General features: G+C 42.5%; 1 protein-coding gene across 1 annotated transcript in view; it reads left to right on the forward strand.

The window, feature by feature from the left end:
* LOC133456763 (NT-3 growth factor receptor-like) overlaps positions 1 to 17,826 on the forward strand; it is a 262,203-nt gene that overhangs the window by 80,249 nt on the left and 164,128 nt on the right. The window contains exons 2-3 of the mRNA XM_061735336.1: positions 12,332 to 12,486; positions 15,474 to 15,616. Of these exons, the coding sequence (XP_061591320.1) occupies positions 12,332 to 12,486; positions 15,474 to 15,616 (298 nt within the window). The remainder of the gene's footprint in view (positions 1 to 12,331; positions 12,487 to 15,473; positions 15,617 to 17,826) is intronic.

Below are 17,826 nucleotides of genomic sequence, written 5' to 3' on the forward strand. Positions count from 1 at the left end.
CTTTCTGTTGAATCTCAATATAATACTAGTATTAATATGTTGCATAACTACACTCATATAATTCAGGCAACAGCTCAAAAAACAGTTTTAATAACACTAACCCAAATCGATATTGGATCGAATCAAATCTTGATAATCGATTCTGAATCTTAAGAATCGGAATCGAATCGATTCTTGACATTTGAATGGACACCCAGCCCTACCGATGAATGCAGCTTCTACCGTTCACCTGCACCGTGGACCAGGAGCTCCAGGTACCAGAGCTTCGGCTCCCCGTTCACTTTCATGGTGGTAATTAGTGCAACATCTGGAACGGGTTGGAGTAATCTACCCATAGAATAGATATAAACCAGCTTTCAGGCCATCTCGCTGTTACACAAGACATTTCTGCCCTTTTAATTTTACTTTTAATTTTATTTTAATTATCACGGGGGCCAAGAGCCCCCGTGATAACGCTGGTGCAGGAAACGATGTCTCCCTTATGCCGTGAAATCGGCGGACATCTACAGACTATACGCTCAGTGGAACATTAACATGCCATCACTTGTTTGCTGTTCAACCTGAAGGCGGTGATAAATCGAGAGCGGCCCTTTTTATCTTTGAAAGGAAAAAAAAAACGTGGGTTGGGTATTATTTGTAGGCTGAAATGCATCATTGGCACAGGTCAGCCAAGGTCAGTTGAACTTTTAGGCCACGTTTCCACAGAGCCGGGTATTTACAAAAACAGTTATTTCCCCCTCTACGTTTTGAAAAATACCATCATTTACACGAACCTGCATAAATAGCTGTTAAGGTGCTATGAGCAGCCAGACCTACAGGGGGCAGTGTAACGAGAAGATAAAGTCATGCTAGCCAATCAGAATCCTGGAAAAAAACATCCACAAATGACACGAGTAACTTCCAGTTAAGGCTGATTTATGGTTCCGCGTTACACCAACGCAGAGCCTACGGCGTAGGGTACGCGGCGACGCACACCGTACGGCGTAGGCTCTGCATCGATTTAACGCAGGACCATAATTCAGGCTTTACTTCCAAGACGGAACGAGAGTCTTTCGTTTGGAGTGACAGAGAAGTGGAGTTACTTTTAACCCTTGTGCTGTCTTCAGGTCAAGGAAGGAGGAAGGGAAGAAGGAAGGAAGGAAGGAAGGAAGGAAGGAAGGAAGGAAGGAAGGAAGGAAGGAAGGAAGGAAGGAAGGAAGGATGGAAGGGTGAAAAGAAGGAAGAGAGAAAAGAATGGAGAAAGGAAGGAAGGAAGGAAGGAAGGAAGGAAGGAAGGAAGGAAGGAAGGAAGGAAGGAAGGAAGGAAGGAAGGAAGGACGGAAGGGAGAAAAGAAGGAAGGAAGGAAGGAAGGAAGGAAGGAAGGAAGGAAGGGAGAAAAGAAGGAAGGAAGGAAGGAAGGAAGGAAGGGAGAAAAGAAGGAAGGGAGGAAAGAAGGAAGGAAGGAAGGAAGGGAGAAAAGAAGGAAGGAAGGGAAAAAAGAATGAATGAAGGAAAGGAAAACAAGGAAAGAATGTACGAGGGGAGAAAAGAAGGAAGGAAGGGAGAAGGAAGAAGAATTAGGTAATTTTGACCCAAAGACAGTACGAGGGTTAAGTGCGACTTTAGAATATAAAACAGGTAAAATACAAGAAAATATTGACAGTTACACAGGTCGCACTCATGACGCTGGTGACGTTTTTGTCACATGATGTGACGTTCTGATGTTCCTTCTGTTTGCATATCTGACATTTGATAGTCGGCTGATGCAGAGTTTAGACCGCTTAGACCTCACCGCGTGTCCAGCAAGTAAAAGCCTATTATTATATTTAAGATGTGCTCTCCGTCCTCAGCTACCGCTTCAGTCACCGGTATTTGCCCAGTTAAAAAAGCTGTCAAAGGCTGAGAGTAAAACTCATAATTCCTGGTTCCTGGTGGGAAAACATATAAATTCAATATTGTAGTTTAAAATTGCTAGGGTGATATAAGCTCTGATATATAATCTAATACTTCAGTGAATGATGTCAATGTCTCCCAGCTAAAACTGCATTAAAAGCCTATTTGGACATCACATGAATTATTACTATTTCAGGGACAAACAGATTGCAGAACATCTGAAACAACACGTAAGTGTCACATCTGGCGCTGAAGTTTCATCTGTTTCACCAATATATAACTGACAGTTATGTTAATCCAGGCCCCTGGGGAAATATTAGACAACCTCTTATCATGTATTTTTCTTTTTTTTGTGATATTGATCTGTCATGGCAGCGATACGTGTTCCCGAGGTAGTCAGACACTGCGTTTTCCAGCATCAATAACCCTTTTAAAACCATAATATTAGCAATAACCCGAATTTGCACGGCCATGTAAACACCAATAACCCTTTTGAATAAACCAAATTTGCTCATATTCCGGTTTTTAAAAACCAGAATATGAGCCCTGGGTTACTCCTTTTAAAACCTGAATATTGGGTCATGTAAACGCCAAACAGAATATCCCCATCAAACGGAACATGAATCTGTTTTCTGCACATGCTCTGTTCACAAGGAATCCTGGTCTTTTCAGTCCAGGAAGTTCTTATAAACACGGAGAAACCAAGACCAGGAGGAGACTAATCACTTCATAAATGTAATGAAGGATATGAACATTTCTGCATTTGTAGACGGTAGAAAGTACCGGGATAGAAGATTTACAAGAAGGAGAGAGAAAAGTTGAAGCAGCATTTGTTTTGAATTTGGATACAGGAAGAAGAAGCAGAAATGACGGGAATTGCGTCATCACGTTCTCCGTGCGTCGCTGGTTTGATCCAGATATCCCGAATGATTAATTACCATGTAAACGGAATATTCTGAATGTTTCAGTAACCGGAATATTAGTAATAACCCGAATTTTGACTGCATGTAAACGTAGTCAGTGACTGATTGGGTGGGCACTGCGCATCATTTTTAGACACAACCATGAACGCATACCGCAAAAGTTGTGTCTCGGCGGAGGGACCCGACGTCCCAGCAAAATGAGCACAACACAGAAGTTCAGAACAGCAGACAGAGCACATACTGAAGGCTGATTTATGGTTCCGCGTTACACCAACGCAGAGCCTACGGCGTACGGTGCGGGTCGCCGCGTACCCTACGCCGTATGCATATGGTTGGGCAGACGTGGGAAATGCGGTCTTTTTTTTCTGCTATTAAAACATGATTTGTAATGTGAATTTGCAACACTTTAAACTACAAATAATAGTTTTTGACGTGACATCAGAGATTGCGCATGCTCTCTGCGAAAAGATGATGCAAATCGGGTCGTAGCACGACCAGGATTTCAAACACGTTTGATTTTCTTGCGAGCACACGATTTGTGATCGGGAGCTCGTCGTGAGGTGTTAATCTCTCATCGTGAGGTGTTAATCTCTCGTCGTTACCCCACGTTTACTGCACGAGGCACAACCAACGTTTGGGTCGAAATCCGGCCCGATCCAAAAAATAGTCGCACGACTGGAAAATCGGCTCAAAACGAGCCGATAATCGCACAGTGTCTGCCCGACTTAACGAAAGGGAGCAGAATCTTATTGGCTCGTAGATCCACATCACACTGGACGGCTCATCCGGGCGGCTGTACAGACACTGCAGAATCTGGTTGTTTCCTCCTTCTCTGAGTTGGCAGGCTGAGGAGAGACCACTTTAAATGTTAAAGCAAGAGAAAACCTGGTTTTCAAAATAGGTCCCCTTTAACACCAAAACAAAGAAGCTCAGAACAGAACAAAACCCACCGACTACGAATCGCTACGTGCTGCAAAATATATTCACCTGCAGAGTCCTGGAATCAACAAATCCTCAAGCTTTAGTCCTCGTGTTGTTGAGAACCTGAAGAGCTGAGAGTTGATGGCTTCACTACACGGCTACCGACAATTATTGTCAGAATTATTATTTAGAAAGAAAAAAGATCCTCCCATGAACACGACTGTTCATGTGAGAAGTCATTTACAGTTTTTGTCATCGGCAACCGTCTCAGTTAGTTTTTATTTTCCACATTTTTCACTTTGCTGAAAATGTAACGGCCACAGCGAGCGGCTCTGATACTGTCAGCGTGAATATGCCCCAATTTTGCAACTATTTTATTCCAGTTTAGTTGTCTAGCGAGGCAAAACAACCATTTTTAGAGTCCCTGCAGAAATGTAATGAAGGGGGTGGGGGGGCAAAACAAACCTAAGCCTCTGCTCGGCTCGTCCACTTTCGCCGCCTCCTGCTGTCCCTGACCTGAATCCCAGCGTCCCCTCGGTCCTCTCTGATTGCTGGGCAGGTGGTGCTGTCGATAAGCCAAAATCACGTCTCGCTCTTGAGAAAATGTTCTTCAGTGGCTTGAAAATAAAAAACAAAAGACAACAACAGAAAAAGAAAAAGCCTCACTGACCAAACTGATGAAGCAAAGATGGGACCAGTGTTGTTTCTGTCAGCCTGTTTCCATTTTAGTTTGAGGCCCCGTTTACACGGAGCAAAAACTGAGGCGTTTTCATGTGTTTTTGCCGTTCGTTTACACGAAAACGAAGCTCAAAGTCTCCAAAAACCATCATTTATGAAAACTCCGGCCAAAGTGGTGATTTTCAAAAACTCAGTTTTCACGTTTGCTTGTAAACGGAGGGAAACGGACATTTAGGCTTCAGAACGTCACATTATGAGACAGAAACGCCACCAGCGTCATTTGTGCGACCTGTGTTTACAATTTGTTTGGCCATCATCAATATTTTCTTGTATTTTACCCGTTTTATATTCTAAAGTCACACTTAAAAGTAACTCCACTTCTCTGTCACTCCAAACCAAAGACTCTCGTTCCATCTTGGAAGTAACTGCAGTCAAGGCTGATTTATGGTTCCGCGTTACACCAACGCAGAACCTACGGCGTAGGCTACGCGGCGACGCACGCGATATATGACGATATTTAGTCATAATCTTCGTTGACGAAAGCAGCTTTAGATGGAACCCAAGTTGTTCAGATGTTTACAGCGTGCTCTCCATCAGATATGTGGTATTGAACATGCTGCTGATCTTAAACCGGAGCAGCAGAGCAGGAGTGCAGCTCTGATGTGTCAGTTTTTACGGCTGCACGCGTTGAAGCCGCGGCCGTCGAGCACGCGTCTGTCAATCAGACGTCTGACGGCGTGACAGTTCACTTTTATACATTTTTCATGCTACAGTAATTACAATAAAAATAAATGAAGGTACTGGCTGCACAGTTTGACAGGTCTGTGTGTGAGAGACGAGGTGTATAATGCAGAGAAGGAGAAAAAAAAAACAAAGGGCGAGCGAGCACTCGTCTCCAAAAATTGAGAATAGAAGAACCCACATGAAGGGATTAAAGAGCGGTGAATAAAATACTAAATATCGTGCCAAACGGCAGATTTACCTGCAAAATTCACCGTGGCTGGAAACAAATGTGTTTAATATAACAGAGGTTACAAACAAAGATGTCAGTAAGAGAGAGAGAGAACTATCCCAAGTGCACATGGCAGCAGAGTCAGAATATATAACATCAATGTATAATAATAAAAGTAAGACTATTTCGTTAAATCTCTGCTGGATTCCCGCGAGCGCAGTCAAACAGTCAAACCCGGAGCAAGGAGGCTGTGGCAAAAGTAAGCCAATAAAGTAATTTATTAAGCCCACAGGATTTAAAAAGCTAAATGAATACCTGACAACAGTGTAAGGAGAGGACGCTGCGCCGAGCGGCGAGATCAAAGCTCGCTGGCAGCGGCGCGGCGGTGCGGCGTAGCTGATTGTTGCTGTAATCCACGGCTCCTCAGCCGCAGCACCTGCGCACATTTCCCAGAAAAACAGCCTCCGGTGGTGATCATTACCTCTGCCTTGGAGTAGCAGAGGGGATCGTAAGGAGGCTTGAAGGAGACGCCGCGCTGCCAGCGCCGCCATGTCTGGGGTCACAGGGCTGTTTGCTTTTGTTGCTTTCAAAATATAGAATCTGTCCTCTCTCAGACATCGGTCAACATCCAGGTTTCAGCCCTTTCTTTCTTCCTTCTTTCTAAAGTTACTGTAAATGTAAGTCACACTTTTACTCCACAGGCTGGGCAAACATTAGAAATGAGAGTGTGGCACCCTGTGAGGGACCGGAGCGGCCTCCCCTCGTAAAAGGGGATAAGGCAAACTGGACCTGGGTGATGAGGTGGAAAGGAGAACACGCAGAGCGTGGCATGCCAAAAAAAAGGCACAAAGACATCCAAATGGAGTTAAAAATATGGCACATTGAGCTAGGGCTGGGCGATATGGACCAAAAGTCATATCTGGATATTTTCTAGCTGAATGTCGATACTCGATATATATCGATATTTTTTCTGTGCCATAATTGGGGTTTCCCCCAAAGCATTATAGCATAGCATCTCTGTTAGCTTCATTTTTTTCTGAGGCAAACCCTTAAAAAAACAGTCAGTTAATATATATAATATATATAACAATATCAAAATGTATAAAACAAATGAAATAAAAATAAACTACCTGCATATATAGAATAAAATGCTTCTTGAATACAATAAAACAAATATCCCTTTCCTGCATAACAATTAAATTAAAATACACTGTGCAATTAATACAATGTAATGTAGACAGTAACAGGCAGACTTTTCCACTGAGGTTGACAGTTGTGCAAATAAAACATTTTTTGCAAATCTCAAATAAAACATTCAAGTCAATTTGTCACAAAATAAGCTATATCAAAATCATAAAAAAATAAATAATTAAATCGATATAAACGATATTGTCTCGTACCATATCGCGTTTGAAAATATATCGATATATATATTAAAATCTCGATATATCGCCCAGCCCTACATTGGGCATAGCCTCACATCAAGCTACCTCCATTCAGCAGACCCCTTTCTGGTGTGCAGCCGCTGGTTATGAAACCAGGCAGGGTGGAGAGGTTGATTGGGCACAGGTGTGCCAAATCAGCAGAACCTGGCCCACCTGTGTGCTGCTCCCCCGCAGACCACGCCCAATCCTCCACCCTGCCACACACATATTAAAAAAGTCCGGTGACGGTGAGAAGGGGAGGGGTGGCTCACTTTCTCACACACCCACGCAGGCCCCTCCGCCCCTGCCAGAGGCAGCGTGGGTAATGTGGAGAGGTGCAGGTTATTAATAATATTGGTCATAATTACAGAGTACGGGGAAAACTGGGGCTCCGGTGAGCTTGAATCCCCGAGGTCTTTCTGCTGAGCAGTAAAGGAAGACATTTGACCTTGAATTTATCCCCTGAACTGTCATGTAGAGAGGTATGGGCCTTTAAAAACTTAAAAATCATAACTTTAAACAGGGAATACTTGATATTAGTAAGTAGAAAATACAGAAAACTGTATGTGGATAAATACACATACATACACACAGGGCCGCCGCAAGGGGTGTGCGAACCGTGCGACCGCACGGGGCCTCGCGCTATGGGCCGTTTTTTTTTTCTTTTTTTTTTTACTTTTTTCCCTTTATAAATATCAACAGTCACGTTCTATTACAGACCTAAATGTGTACTAGTCTGTGCATATCAATAAATATATACTGTTGTTCAATACAACTGATCAGACCAAGCGCAGACACAAGCTGCTCTGATCCAGACGGTGGAGTTGGAACAAACTGTCACACAATGTCGAGAGAACGAGAGAGATTCAGGAAATTTCCATCAGGGAATGAAAAAAGAAAAAAAACTAAAGAAAATGGAAGAGTTTAATGCCTCTCTGAAAGGCTCGTTTGATAAATTTGTTACAAAAATCACCGATCCGACCGGGTCTCAAGCAGCCGTGGGGCCCCGCGTCGAGGCAAGCCCAGATGATGATGAAGCAGGGGAAGGTATCCAGTATTTTGATAATTGGAGAGTTAAAATTGCGCATATATATATATATATATATATATATATATATATATATATATATATATATATATATATATATATATATATATATATATATATATATACCAAGGCTGCACCAAGGCTGCATTTTTCCTCAGTTTCCATGATGATGAGCGTGGAGTCAAAGTGCTGCATAAGGTCTACAGTATTCCAGCACATCAAGTATTGTCAAGGGGTTCGAGTATGGACTGGATTCCTGAAAGTAATCTCTCATGCTCCCTGAACCGAGCTCTCACACTCGGAGCCACACACACCAATCCTGGCTTCGTCATCTCAGACTGTATCTGGGCCTGAACGTTAAAGAAAGAGTGGGAGAGAGGGGGAGACAGTTAAAACCTGCTCCGTCAGGATCTTCAGGTTGTTTGCTGGGGGAAGGGGTTCTGAAGCCAGTCATGCACATCAACATGCAGCCCCCCCCCCCCCTAACATGGTACTGTAGGTGGAACTGAGGAAAAATGCAGCCTCGGTGGGAAATAAATGTTTTGGTTGCATCACTTCACGCTGCAGGATACATGTAGACTTCACTTGTGATCCCTTGATGTGACGAGTCACATGATGTGTAAAACTCTTACTTTTATTTATTTACACTTGTTGTGAGGTGTACTGTAATGTTTCTCTAATCAGATTCAGTCAGAAGATGTTCTTTCTTTTCGTTTCTCCATTTATGTGCAATATTCTCTCATTCATTTATTTTCATAGTGTATATATATTTATATTGCCTGTTTCTTATTTGTTTTTTTTACATAGCCTTTTACATGTGTGCACTTTTATGGAGCTGCTGCTTAATCTCATTATATTATTATAATGACAATTAAGGCTTTCTATTCTATTCTATTCTATTCTATTCTATTCTATTCTATTCTATCCTTTCTCAAAACCATTTATTCTGGAATAAAATGGTTCACAACTGTCCTCCCAGGTGTTAATACCAAATGTAGCACCTGTCTCTTTAGTTATTCCTCTTGCTTAATGCAGACTGATCATTTCAAAGTTCTGAAATGGAGCAGCATCGTCTCCATGGCCACAGGATATGGCTGTGGACAAAGCTGTTCAATAAAGAAGAGATTCTTTCCTCACTCACTTTCTAGAAAAAGCAAATCCGTCCTGAAGTCCTACTTAGCTCAGGTTTGTAGTTATGTGACAGTGAGAATGTGAAGAGGTGCTGCTGTAACTCATGCATTTATTCATTACTAACTCCAAGATCTTGACCTTATAAGGACATTTGGACATGCATTTATCCTGATAAAATTAGGCGATGATGATGGTGGTGACATATCTGAATTGCAGTTAAACTGAGTTGTAAGTTGAGTTTGCTTGTGATTTTCTTTTTAAATTACCGTATTTTCTGGACTATAAGCCGCACCTGCATATAAACCACATCCGCTCCATTTAAAAAAAAATGATATTTAGCCGCAGATATTTCTGTTGTTAGATTAGATATTTACTACATGTACAGAAGGATTTTTAACTGTAAATGATGTACATGTTTGTACCTAAATAGATCCTTTCCTAACAGTGTCTTTTAACACGGCAGCAACTTTGCTGATTAAAACGGGACAAAACCAAGAGAAAATAACTGGTATTTATTTATCTATTTATCTGTTTGGAATCTGCTTTTACCGACTTCTATCTGCTAAAGAAGAAGTATTGTATTCTTCTTTGCATTTATTTTGTCTTAGTGTTTATTCTAATTCCAGTTAGTGCGCCCCGAGCGGTGGAAGAAAAATCCACAGAATAGCCGCACCTTTGTATAAGCCGCACGGTTGAAAACCTATGAAAAAAGTAACGGCTTAGAGTCCAGAAAATACGATATTATTATTGTTGGTTTTTAGCTGTGTCTGCACAACTTAGTGAGCAGCAATGGCAGCTCGGGAGCACCAGTGGAGGATTTGTTGAAGCATGTTGCCTAGAAATGTTAAGAACTCAATGCAAAATCACTGCGGTTAAAAAAAAAAAAGACAAAGAACAAGACTTACAGTTTTCTGTATATGCTTTAGTTTGTGTTTATTCGGAAAAAATACAAACAATTGTGCGTTTTGTGGCTCCTGTTGGAGTAGCTTCGGTCCACTACAAATGACTGAAACATGCTGGCTGTGAAACAGTGAAATGACAAAGGGGCTTACTGGACTTCTGCGTCTGATAAAAGCTTAAAGCAACACAGGTTTATACTAATTCATATTTGAAATATCAAACTGTGTTTGAGCCTTTGGGAAGTGGAAAAACTGTTAAAATGATGCCTGGTCCTGAAACACCGGCGTTCTCTCCTCTTACTCCCTTTGTGTTTTTGATCTGTTTTAGTCTGTACTTTTTTAGTCTGGTTTTATGTCCACCTAAGGGCTTAAACTACCCTATCTTAAGAATGTTTTAATACTCTTAACTGTTGATTTAGGGAACTTTATTTGAGTATATTAGGATTTGACTGCTGCTCTTGATGAGGTCATTAATCTGGCTCCCTGGCACGGGAAGCAGGAATGTCGCTACAATTAGAGCTGAATTTAAATGGCAAGAATAGAACAGCAGCCTCTGAAACTGTTGGGGTCCTCACCTGTCTTCAACTGGGCATCAAAAGGACAACACTCGATTGGTTAAAGTCATATTTTACTGGCATGAATTTTATAAGTAGTTTGGTGCTTTTTAAAAAATTGTGTAGCCCCTCATTCTAGTGGCGTACCGCAGGGCTCCAATTTGGTCCCATTTAGGTTGTTTTTTTTTTCCTTGTACACACTCTTTCCAAGGGGTTGTTATGTATATATTTTTACAAAACGCCATGTTCTTTCATTGCTTGATGGACTATCTTCGAATATATCTGCTCATAAAATCTAAAATTTCCGGCTTAATCTGCCTTAGTGATCTAAGGAACTGGTCGGAGCTAAACTTTGTTTCTCAGTGAAAATGAGATGGTCATAGTTGTGACGTGTTACTGATTAGCTGGGATAGTTTAAACCCCCCTTAGGGGTTGTTTACCTAGCCATATAAAAAAAGAGAGTGACTTTTGTCAACTACTTTATACTCAACAAGCAGACAGGCTTTCACTCAGGACTGCTGTCCAATTCATATTTTCATATTTTATGTTTTCTTCTTCCGGCTCTCGACGAAGGCGGATGCTTTTTCTGCTCTCTCCCTTATCTGCCTGCCCTGCTACTGCTGGTTGTCTCGTCTTCAGAGTCTCTTCTTTTTCACTCCTCCGAAACTCTACCATCATGGAATTGATTAACTGGTCTCTCGGCACAATTGACCAAATTTTTGCAACCAGAAGACAGGGGGTAAGGGAGCCCTCTTGCCCCGATGGGACATTTTTTTCTGGATATACAATGGATTCCTACAAATACTGGAAGCCCTTGTGTCTGGAAAATTCTGTCTGTCGAGGATGTTGAAGATGCTTCATAATTGTAATCATGATAGCAAAATTCTATCGGTCTCAGGCCGATCGCTCCTGGTCACAATCTTTCTGGTGGAATGTAAACAAGATGACTCTGCCCCCACTAAAACTAACCCTCCCCTCTCCCACGAACACCTGCGGATCCCTGTCTCAGAACTGAACGAGCCGCCTGATAACATCAAGGACATTTGGCTGAGAGCAGCTCTGGGCGAAGGTCGCGGACTTATCGCGTCACAGACACTTACTGAAAAACACACACACTTCCCTCAACTTCAACGCCTTCCTTGGCTCCTCCCTCTTATCAGCCCCCCCAACAGTCTCCGGGTTTCGAGCGCCAGACGGCGATCACTTGGATGTACTGTGCGGGGACCCCCCCCCACACTCTGTGTCCTGCTGAGGTGGTTTTTTTGCAACTTGATACTGTGTATTGTATGATATTCAGTGTGAAGATGTATTTTTTTCTCCCCCTCCCTAGATACGTAACTCAACCCCAGCCACTATAGTACGGTATTTTACCAGATATTTAGTGCGCCTTATAATGCGGTGTGCCTTATATATGGAAAAAAGTTTTTAAATACGTCATTCATTGAAGGTGCGCCTTATAGTGCGGAAACTACGGTATGTATAAAAATGTACAGTCAATATTGTTTACATATATGTGATGTCATTTCCTCTTTCATGTGGGATTAGAACTCACCGCTCCTTCGTTTCTACTCCTGTTAGAGCAGACAGGTGATCCAGGACGACGGTACTTGGTATCTGGATCCTAGCAGACGCAGATGCTCTTAAATAACAAGAGTGTCTGGAAACCTTGTTACATTCGAGGCAAAACCTGTTTTCTACTTGCTGGCTTTCACTTGGAGTTGAGCTTTAACATCTTGTCATTACGCATTTTCTCGTGTTTTTGTTCTGTTTGTCTTGATGTGGATTCTTTTTCTTTTGAGCCTGTAAATAAAATACTTTTATCTTCCTCGGTTGTGTCAGATGCGCTATATAAAGAAATGTGACCTTAACCTTGTTTCTTGTTTTTTGTGGCGGCTGTTGAGCGTATTGTTTCTCGTTTGTGTTTGCAGACGTCTGGATGGGGTGGTGTTCGACTGCTCCTGCGACATCCACTGGATCCAGCTGTGGCAGCAGCGTGGCGACGCGGCGCTGCACACGCAGCAGCTCTTCTGCAGGAACGGAGCCTCCAAAATACCGCTGCACAACATGTACATCCACAACTGCGGTAAGATTAAGATTAAGACACACTTTATCGTCCCACGTGTGGGAAATTCGGGTTGGGCTTTTAGTTAGTTAGTTAATATTTATTTTGGTCAATCACAAACATGTGGTGTAACGTGTAACGTGGGTGTAACGTTAAAATATAATAACGAAACGCCTCGTAATGTACAGGGTTGTACAGTGATATAAACATCGTATATAAATAAAGTCAGACAGGGCCGCCGCAAGGGGTGTGCAAACCGTGTGACCGCACGGGGCTTCGCGCTATGGGCCATTTTTTTTTTTTTTCAATTTTTTTTTCAATTTTTTTTTTTTTCGTTTTTTTTTTCCTTTTTTCCCTTATAAATATCAACAGTCACGTTCCATTACAGACCTAAATGTGTACTAGTCTGTGCATATCAATAAATATATGTGCAATGATGCGCGTGTCTGTTGTTCAATACAACTGATCAGACCAAGCGCAGACACAAGCTGCTCTGATCCAGACGGTGGAGTTGGAACAAACTGTCACACAATGTCGAGAGAACGAGACAGATTCAGGAAATTTCCATCAGGGAATGAAAAAAGAAAAAAACTAAAGACAATGGAAGAGTTTAATGCCTCTCTGAAAGGCTCGTTTGATAAATTTGTTACAAAAATCACCGATCCGACCGGGTCTCAAGCAGCCGCAGGGCCCCGCGTCGAGGCAAGAGATGATGATGATGAGGCAGGGGAAGGTATCCAGTATTTTGCTAATTGGAGAGTTAAAATTGCGCATATAGACACCCGATCCGACCCGAAAAACCAAAAAATTTCGCCCAAGGGCCCCCCCCCCAGCCATTTCGCACAAGGCCTCGCAAATCTCCCAGACGGCTCTATAGTCAGATAAAAATCACATTACCGTTCCTGCTGTATGTTTAAACCATGGATGTAAACACTGTGGTTCAGTCAGCGGCGCCCCCTGCAGGTTTGGAGCACTTCCGGTTGTAGTGACCGGTTATGAGGCGTTTTTCTTTTGAAGATGGTTTCTTGTTTTATATTGTTTTGTGCTTTGCATCGTTTCTCTATTTGCAGCGTTTGATGATGCTGCATTTGTCTTTGTTTTTTGCAGCACGTTTTTTCATTTGCACCACGTTCCTCTTTTTGTACCTCGTTTTGAGTTTGTGAATTTGAATCGTTTCTGTACTTGAAGCCGTTTTCCTTAACTGAGACGCATTAGGCCGTTGCAGTGTGTTTGGCCCTTGTCGGCCACCGTATATTCCAAGTAAGCGAGCTATCAATAAAAACACCCAGATATTTAAACGAGGCAACCTGTGAGATGGCTTCATTGTGTATGAAGAGGAGGGAGGGAGAGCTGGAGTGCAGGATGAGTGGCAGAAAGCACCGGGACAGAAGGGGTTAACGGAGGTACCGGGGAGACGGGGTGAGATGGAGAGAGGAGGAGGAGGTGTGACAGGGCTCACGGGGTGAATCACATGTGAGGAGATGCGTGTTGTTCCTGACAGAGACGGTAGTCTCTGAAGTATTATCTCCTCGTGGTGACTCATTCCTGGAACCTCGCTAGTTATTTGTGTGGGTGTTTGTATGTCACTCCCTTTGTACTCATTTTTCTTTGTTTATGAAAGTTGATTAAATGTGTTGGTGAGGAAATATGCAGACACTTCCCGTGGCAGGTGTGCTCTTTTTTTCTGACATGAGTCTGCGTTGCTGGGTGTGTTTTGGGGTGTATTTTGTGTATTCATTGTCAAATTGGTTTAATTCACCGTACGAATTGTTACAGATTACTTTTGTAATACTGTATTTGACCCCGGTCTTTGTACATTTTGACCGTATAGAAACGTAATTCTCGTCAGTTGTGTGAAATAAGACCTGGAAACAGGCATTGGCCACGGTTACATGATGCTTTTTAATTCGGAATTAATTATTCTGAATTAAATAATTCAGAATTAAGCTATTTTCCTTCTATTTTCCTTTGAGTTTATACTTTTTGATCGGCTTTATCCAATTGCGCTTAAGGTCTGGGGGTTGGGAAGGTTCTGATTGGATAGGGGGGGGACCGGAAGTTAAACTACCTGAAGTTACGTCTACCGGAAGAAAAACAAACTTAGCCGCTACAACTTTGAAAAACTCACCATTTTTATGTTTCTTGCCATCTGTTCTTTTAATGATTTCCAGGTCCTCCAAGCTATTTATTAAATAAATGGTCTCTGCTCTTGACCAGCGTTTACTGCGTGCTGCCATCTTGAAACTTTGTTTGGAAAACCAGCCCAGTGGAATATAAGCGTCATGGAGACAGACGGGCGAGGGAATGAACAGAAAGAAAGACCGGAATTAATTTAAAGAGGAATGAGTTTATACATGATCGTGGAATTATTCTATTCGGATTTAAAATCGGAATAAACTAACCACTTACTTTGTTTAATTCGGAATGGCCATTTTCATTTGGAATTAGGTGTTTACATGGTAATTTTTAATAATTTTAAATCCGATTTCATTTTAATTCTGAATTAAAGAGGAATTAAACTGCCCATGTAAACACACTCAGTGTGGCATAAAATTGTCAAATGGGTTTAATTCACCGTACGAATTGTTACAGATTGCTTTTGTAATAATGTATTTGACCCGGTCTTTGTACGTTTTGACCGTATTGAAACGTAATTCTTGCCATTGTAAGAATGAGATGTACCTGCTGTATCTACTGCCCTTACGTTTCAACTACTTGTGCTTTTTATTATTTTACCTCTTTTATTATCATTTTATTTCATTTTATTTGTTATTTACTGTTTGTGGCAGGGTGGAGGAGCAGCCACTCAGCAGATTGGGCACAGGTGTGCCCAATCAACCTCTCCACCCTGCCTGACTACATAAGAAGTGTCTGCACAGCAGCAAGAGGTCTCTGCTGAAAGTGCTGGTGCACGTGTGTCTGCAGTGAACGAGAATAAAAACGTTGAACGTTGTTGATGTAAAGCACTTTGAATTACCTTGTGTTGAATTGTGCTGTACTGTTTCCAGACCTCCCTGAGATCAGCGTGAGCCACAGCTCCGTGCTGGTGATGGAGGGCGACAACGTTACGGTGAGCTGCAACGGATCCGGAGCGCCGGTGCCCGAAGTGGACTGGACCGTCAGCGGCTTACACTCCATCAACACACACCTGGTGAGACACACACACGCTTGCACTAAAAATAACACTCAGAGATGATTTATTTATTGGATGTTTGTGTTCAAATTCAGGTTGGTTTCATTTTCAACTCTGGCCTTTTTTTCTGATTAGGGCTGTCAAACGATTAATCGCATATTAATCGCACATTTATTCAAATATTTTTTGCTGTTCCAAATGATCTTAAGGTATTTTATTTATGTTTTTAATACTGTTAAAGGAGCTTGAGGCCGGATTGAGGCAGGATTTATGAAAAAATCCGTATACATTTTAAGTTTTCTAGTAATAATGTCAGATGAAGCGTTCCAAACCCAAAAGAATGAGCCCTCTAGTGTGTCTCTCCTTTGCCTTGAACAGGCTGTGTGCTGCAAAATGTGCTGCAATTCGGTCCCGAATTTCCTGCGCTGGGCTGCGGATGTGACGTCACATGACGCTGCATGCACGTTCTCCCCGTTCTCCCGTGCCGGCTTCACTGTTGGCTGCAGTACCCCCGACGGCCGTCGTGGTGAAGGGTGGCGCTAGAGAGTCTCATTTCTTAAAAGGAGCCTCAAGCTCCTTTAACAACATGAGAAAGGGCAAATATGCTTCTTCATGCCAATGTGTATTCAACTTTCCACAAAAAAAGCTTTTGCCCTGAATGTAACGTTCCTTCATAAATACAAACACAACATAGTCCCCAACTTTACACTTGTAAAGACTAACTTGAGATTCCTTGTTTTTTTAAGCAGCTCAATGTAAAACAATGAACCATATGTATCACAAACATCGTACATGAAGTGCATTGGTCAGCTAAATGTCTAACCTCATATGGAGGAAAATAAAAGGCTAAAAAAATATCCTCTTCTCCTAAGTGGGATCAAAACAGGGTGATACAAAAAATAAATTACAAACAAATAAAGTGCACACATTATTTTTGCAAGCTGCTATCCAGCGTTGTCTGTTTTCTCTGCATCGGTCGTGTGTTTGGCTTGCAGGTATTTGAGACTCGACGTACTTCGATGGTAATTCATTTCAAATCGACAGTACATGCAAATAACTTTAGTCCTGTCTAGAAAACCATCTGACATCTTTTTGAAAGTGAACTTGCTGTTCAAAAGTCCCTTTTCATTCTCCATCTTTCAGTTCACCACACTTTTCCTCAAGCTACGGGTGACGTCGACCGCCAGAAATTGTATAATGCATGTTTTTTTTTTATCCTGCGCGTTAATTGTGCGCTAAAAAAAATGTCGGCGTTAAGAGGCCGTTAAGTTAACGCGTTATTAACGCGTTAACTTTGACAGCCCTATTTATACCTTAACGATAGATAGCTTAATCGTATTCAAAAACATTTATGGTTATACTGGGTGAAATGGTCCTTCCATCCTGAGAGTAGCCAGTGAATAATGTGTTCAGAAAAAGGAAAGAAAAACATCCGACCTCTCTGACAGCTTTAATCCTGTAAAAACTCTGACCAATCTGTTATTTGCGCTCCGAATGAAACGGATTGGTCCAGGACCAGAGGATTGGCAGGGGGGAAAGAACCAATCAGATGCCTTCATTTTAAGTCCCATGCGCGCTCTCGTCTCGTCTCTCTGCCTCCAGCCTGCCACTCTGCTTCCTGCAGCCCCCGTGTCCACTTCCCACGGGTCTTCCTCAGCTCAGAGTGTCCCAGTGTAACCCCCTCCCCCGCCGTAGGGGCTACGCCGTAGGGCTATGCCATAGCATGCGGCGTAGGTTACGCGGCGACGCGCACCATTCTGCGTTGGTGTAATGCGGAACCATAAATCAGCCTTCAGTGTGTCTCTGTCTGCTGTTCTGAACTTCTCTGTTTCTCATTTTGCTGGGACGTCGGTCCCTCCGCCGAGACACAACTTTTGCGGTATGTGTTCATTGGTGTCTAAAAATCATGCGCAGTGCCGACCCAATCAGAAATGGTACACATATTCGGTGATATTTTTTTATATTTATAAAAAAATTTAATTATAAAAAAATAAAGGATCCCCACAACTTTGATTGGGCAGGATGCATGTTTGGGTGGGCACAGCCCACCCCTGCCCCCCCCCAAAACCGGCCTCCCTTACAGGTGAATGAGACATGGGGTAGTTTTGTTGAAAATGTGCTGTCCAAAATGTCCTGGAAAACTCGACTCCTGCAAATACGCGTTCCCCAAAGTTTGTGGGGGCGTGGCTTTGGACGGAGCGCTGACCGTAGGGGGGGAGGGGCGGGGC

The sequence above is a fragment of the Cololabis saira genome, chromosome 2 (genome assembly GCF_033807715.1).
Source record: "Cololabis saira isolate AMF1-May2022 chromosome 2, fColSai1.1, whole genome shotgun sequence".
In the NCBI taxonomy this organism is placed as follows: domain Eukaryota; kingdom Metazoa; phylum Chordata; class Actinopteri; order Beloniformes; family Belonidae; genus Cololabis; species Cololabis saira.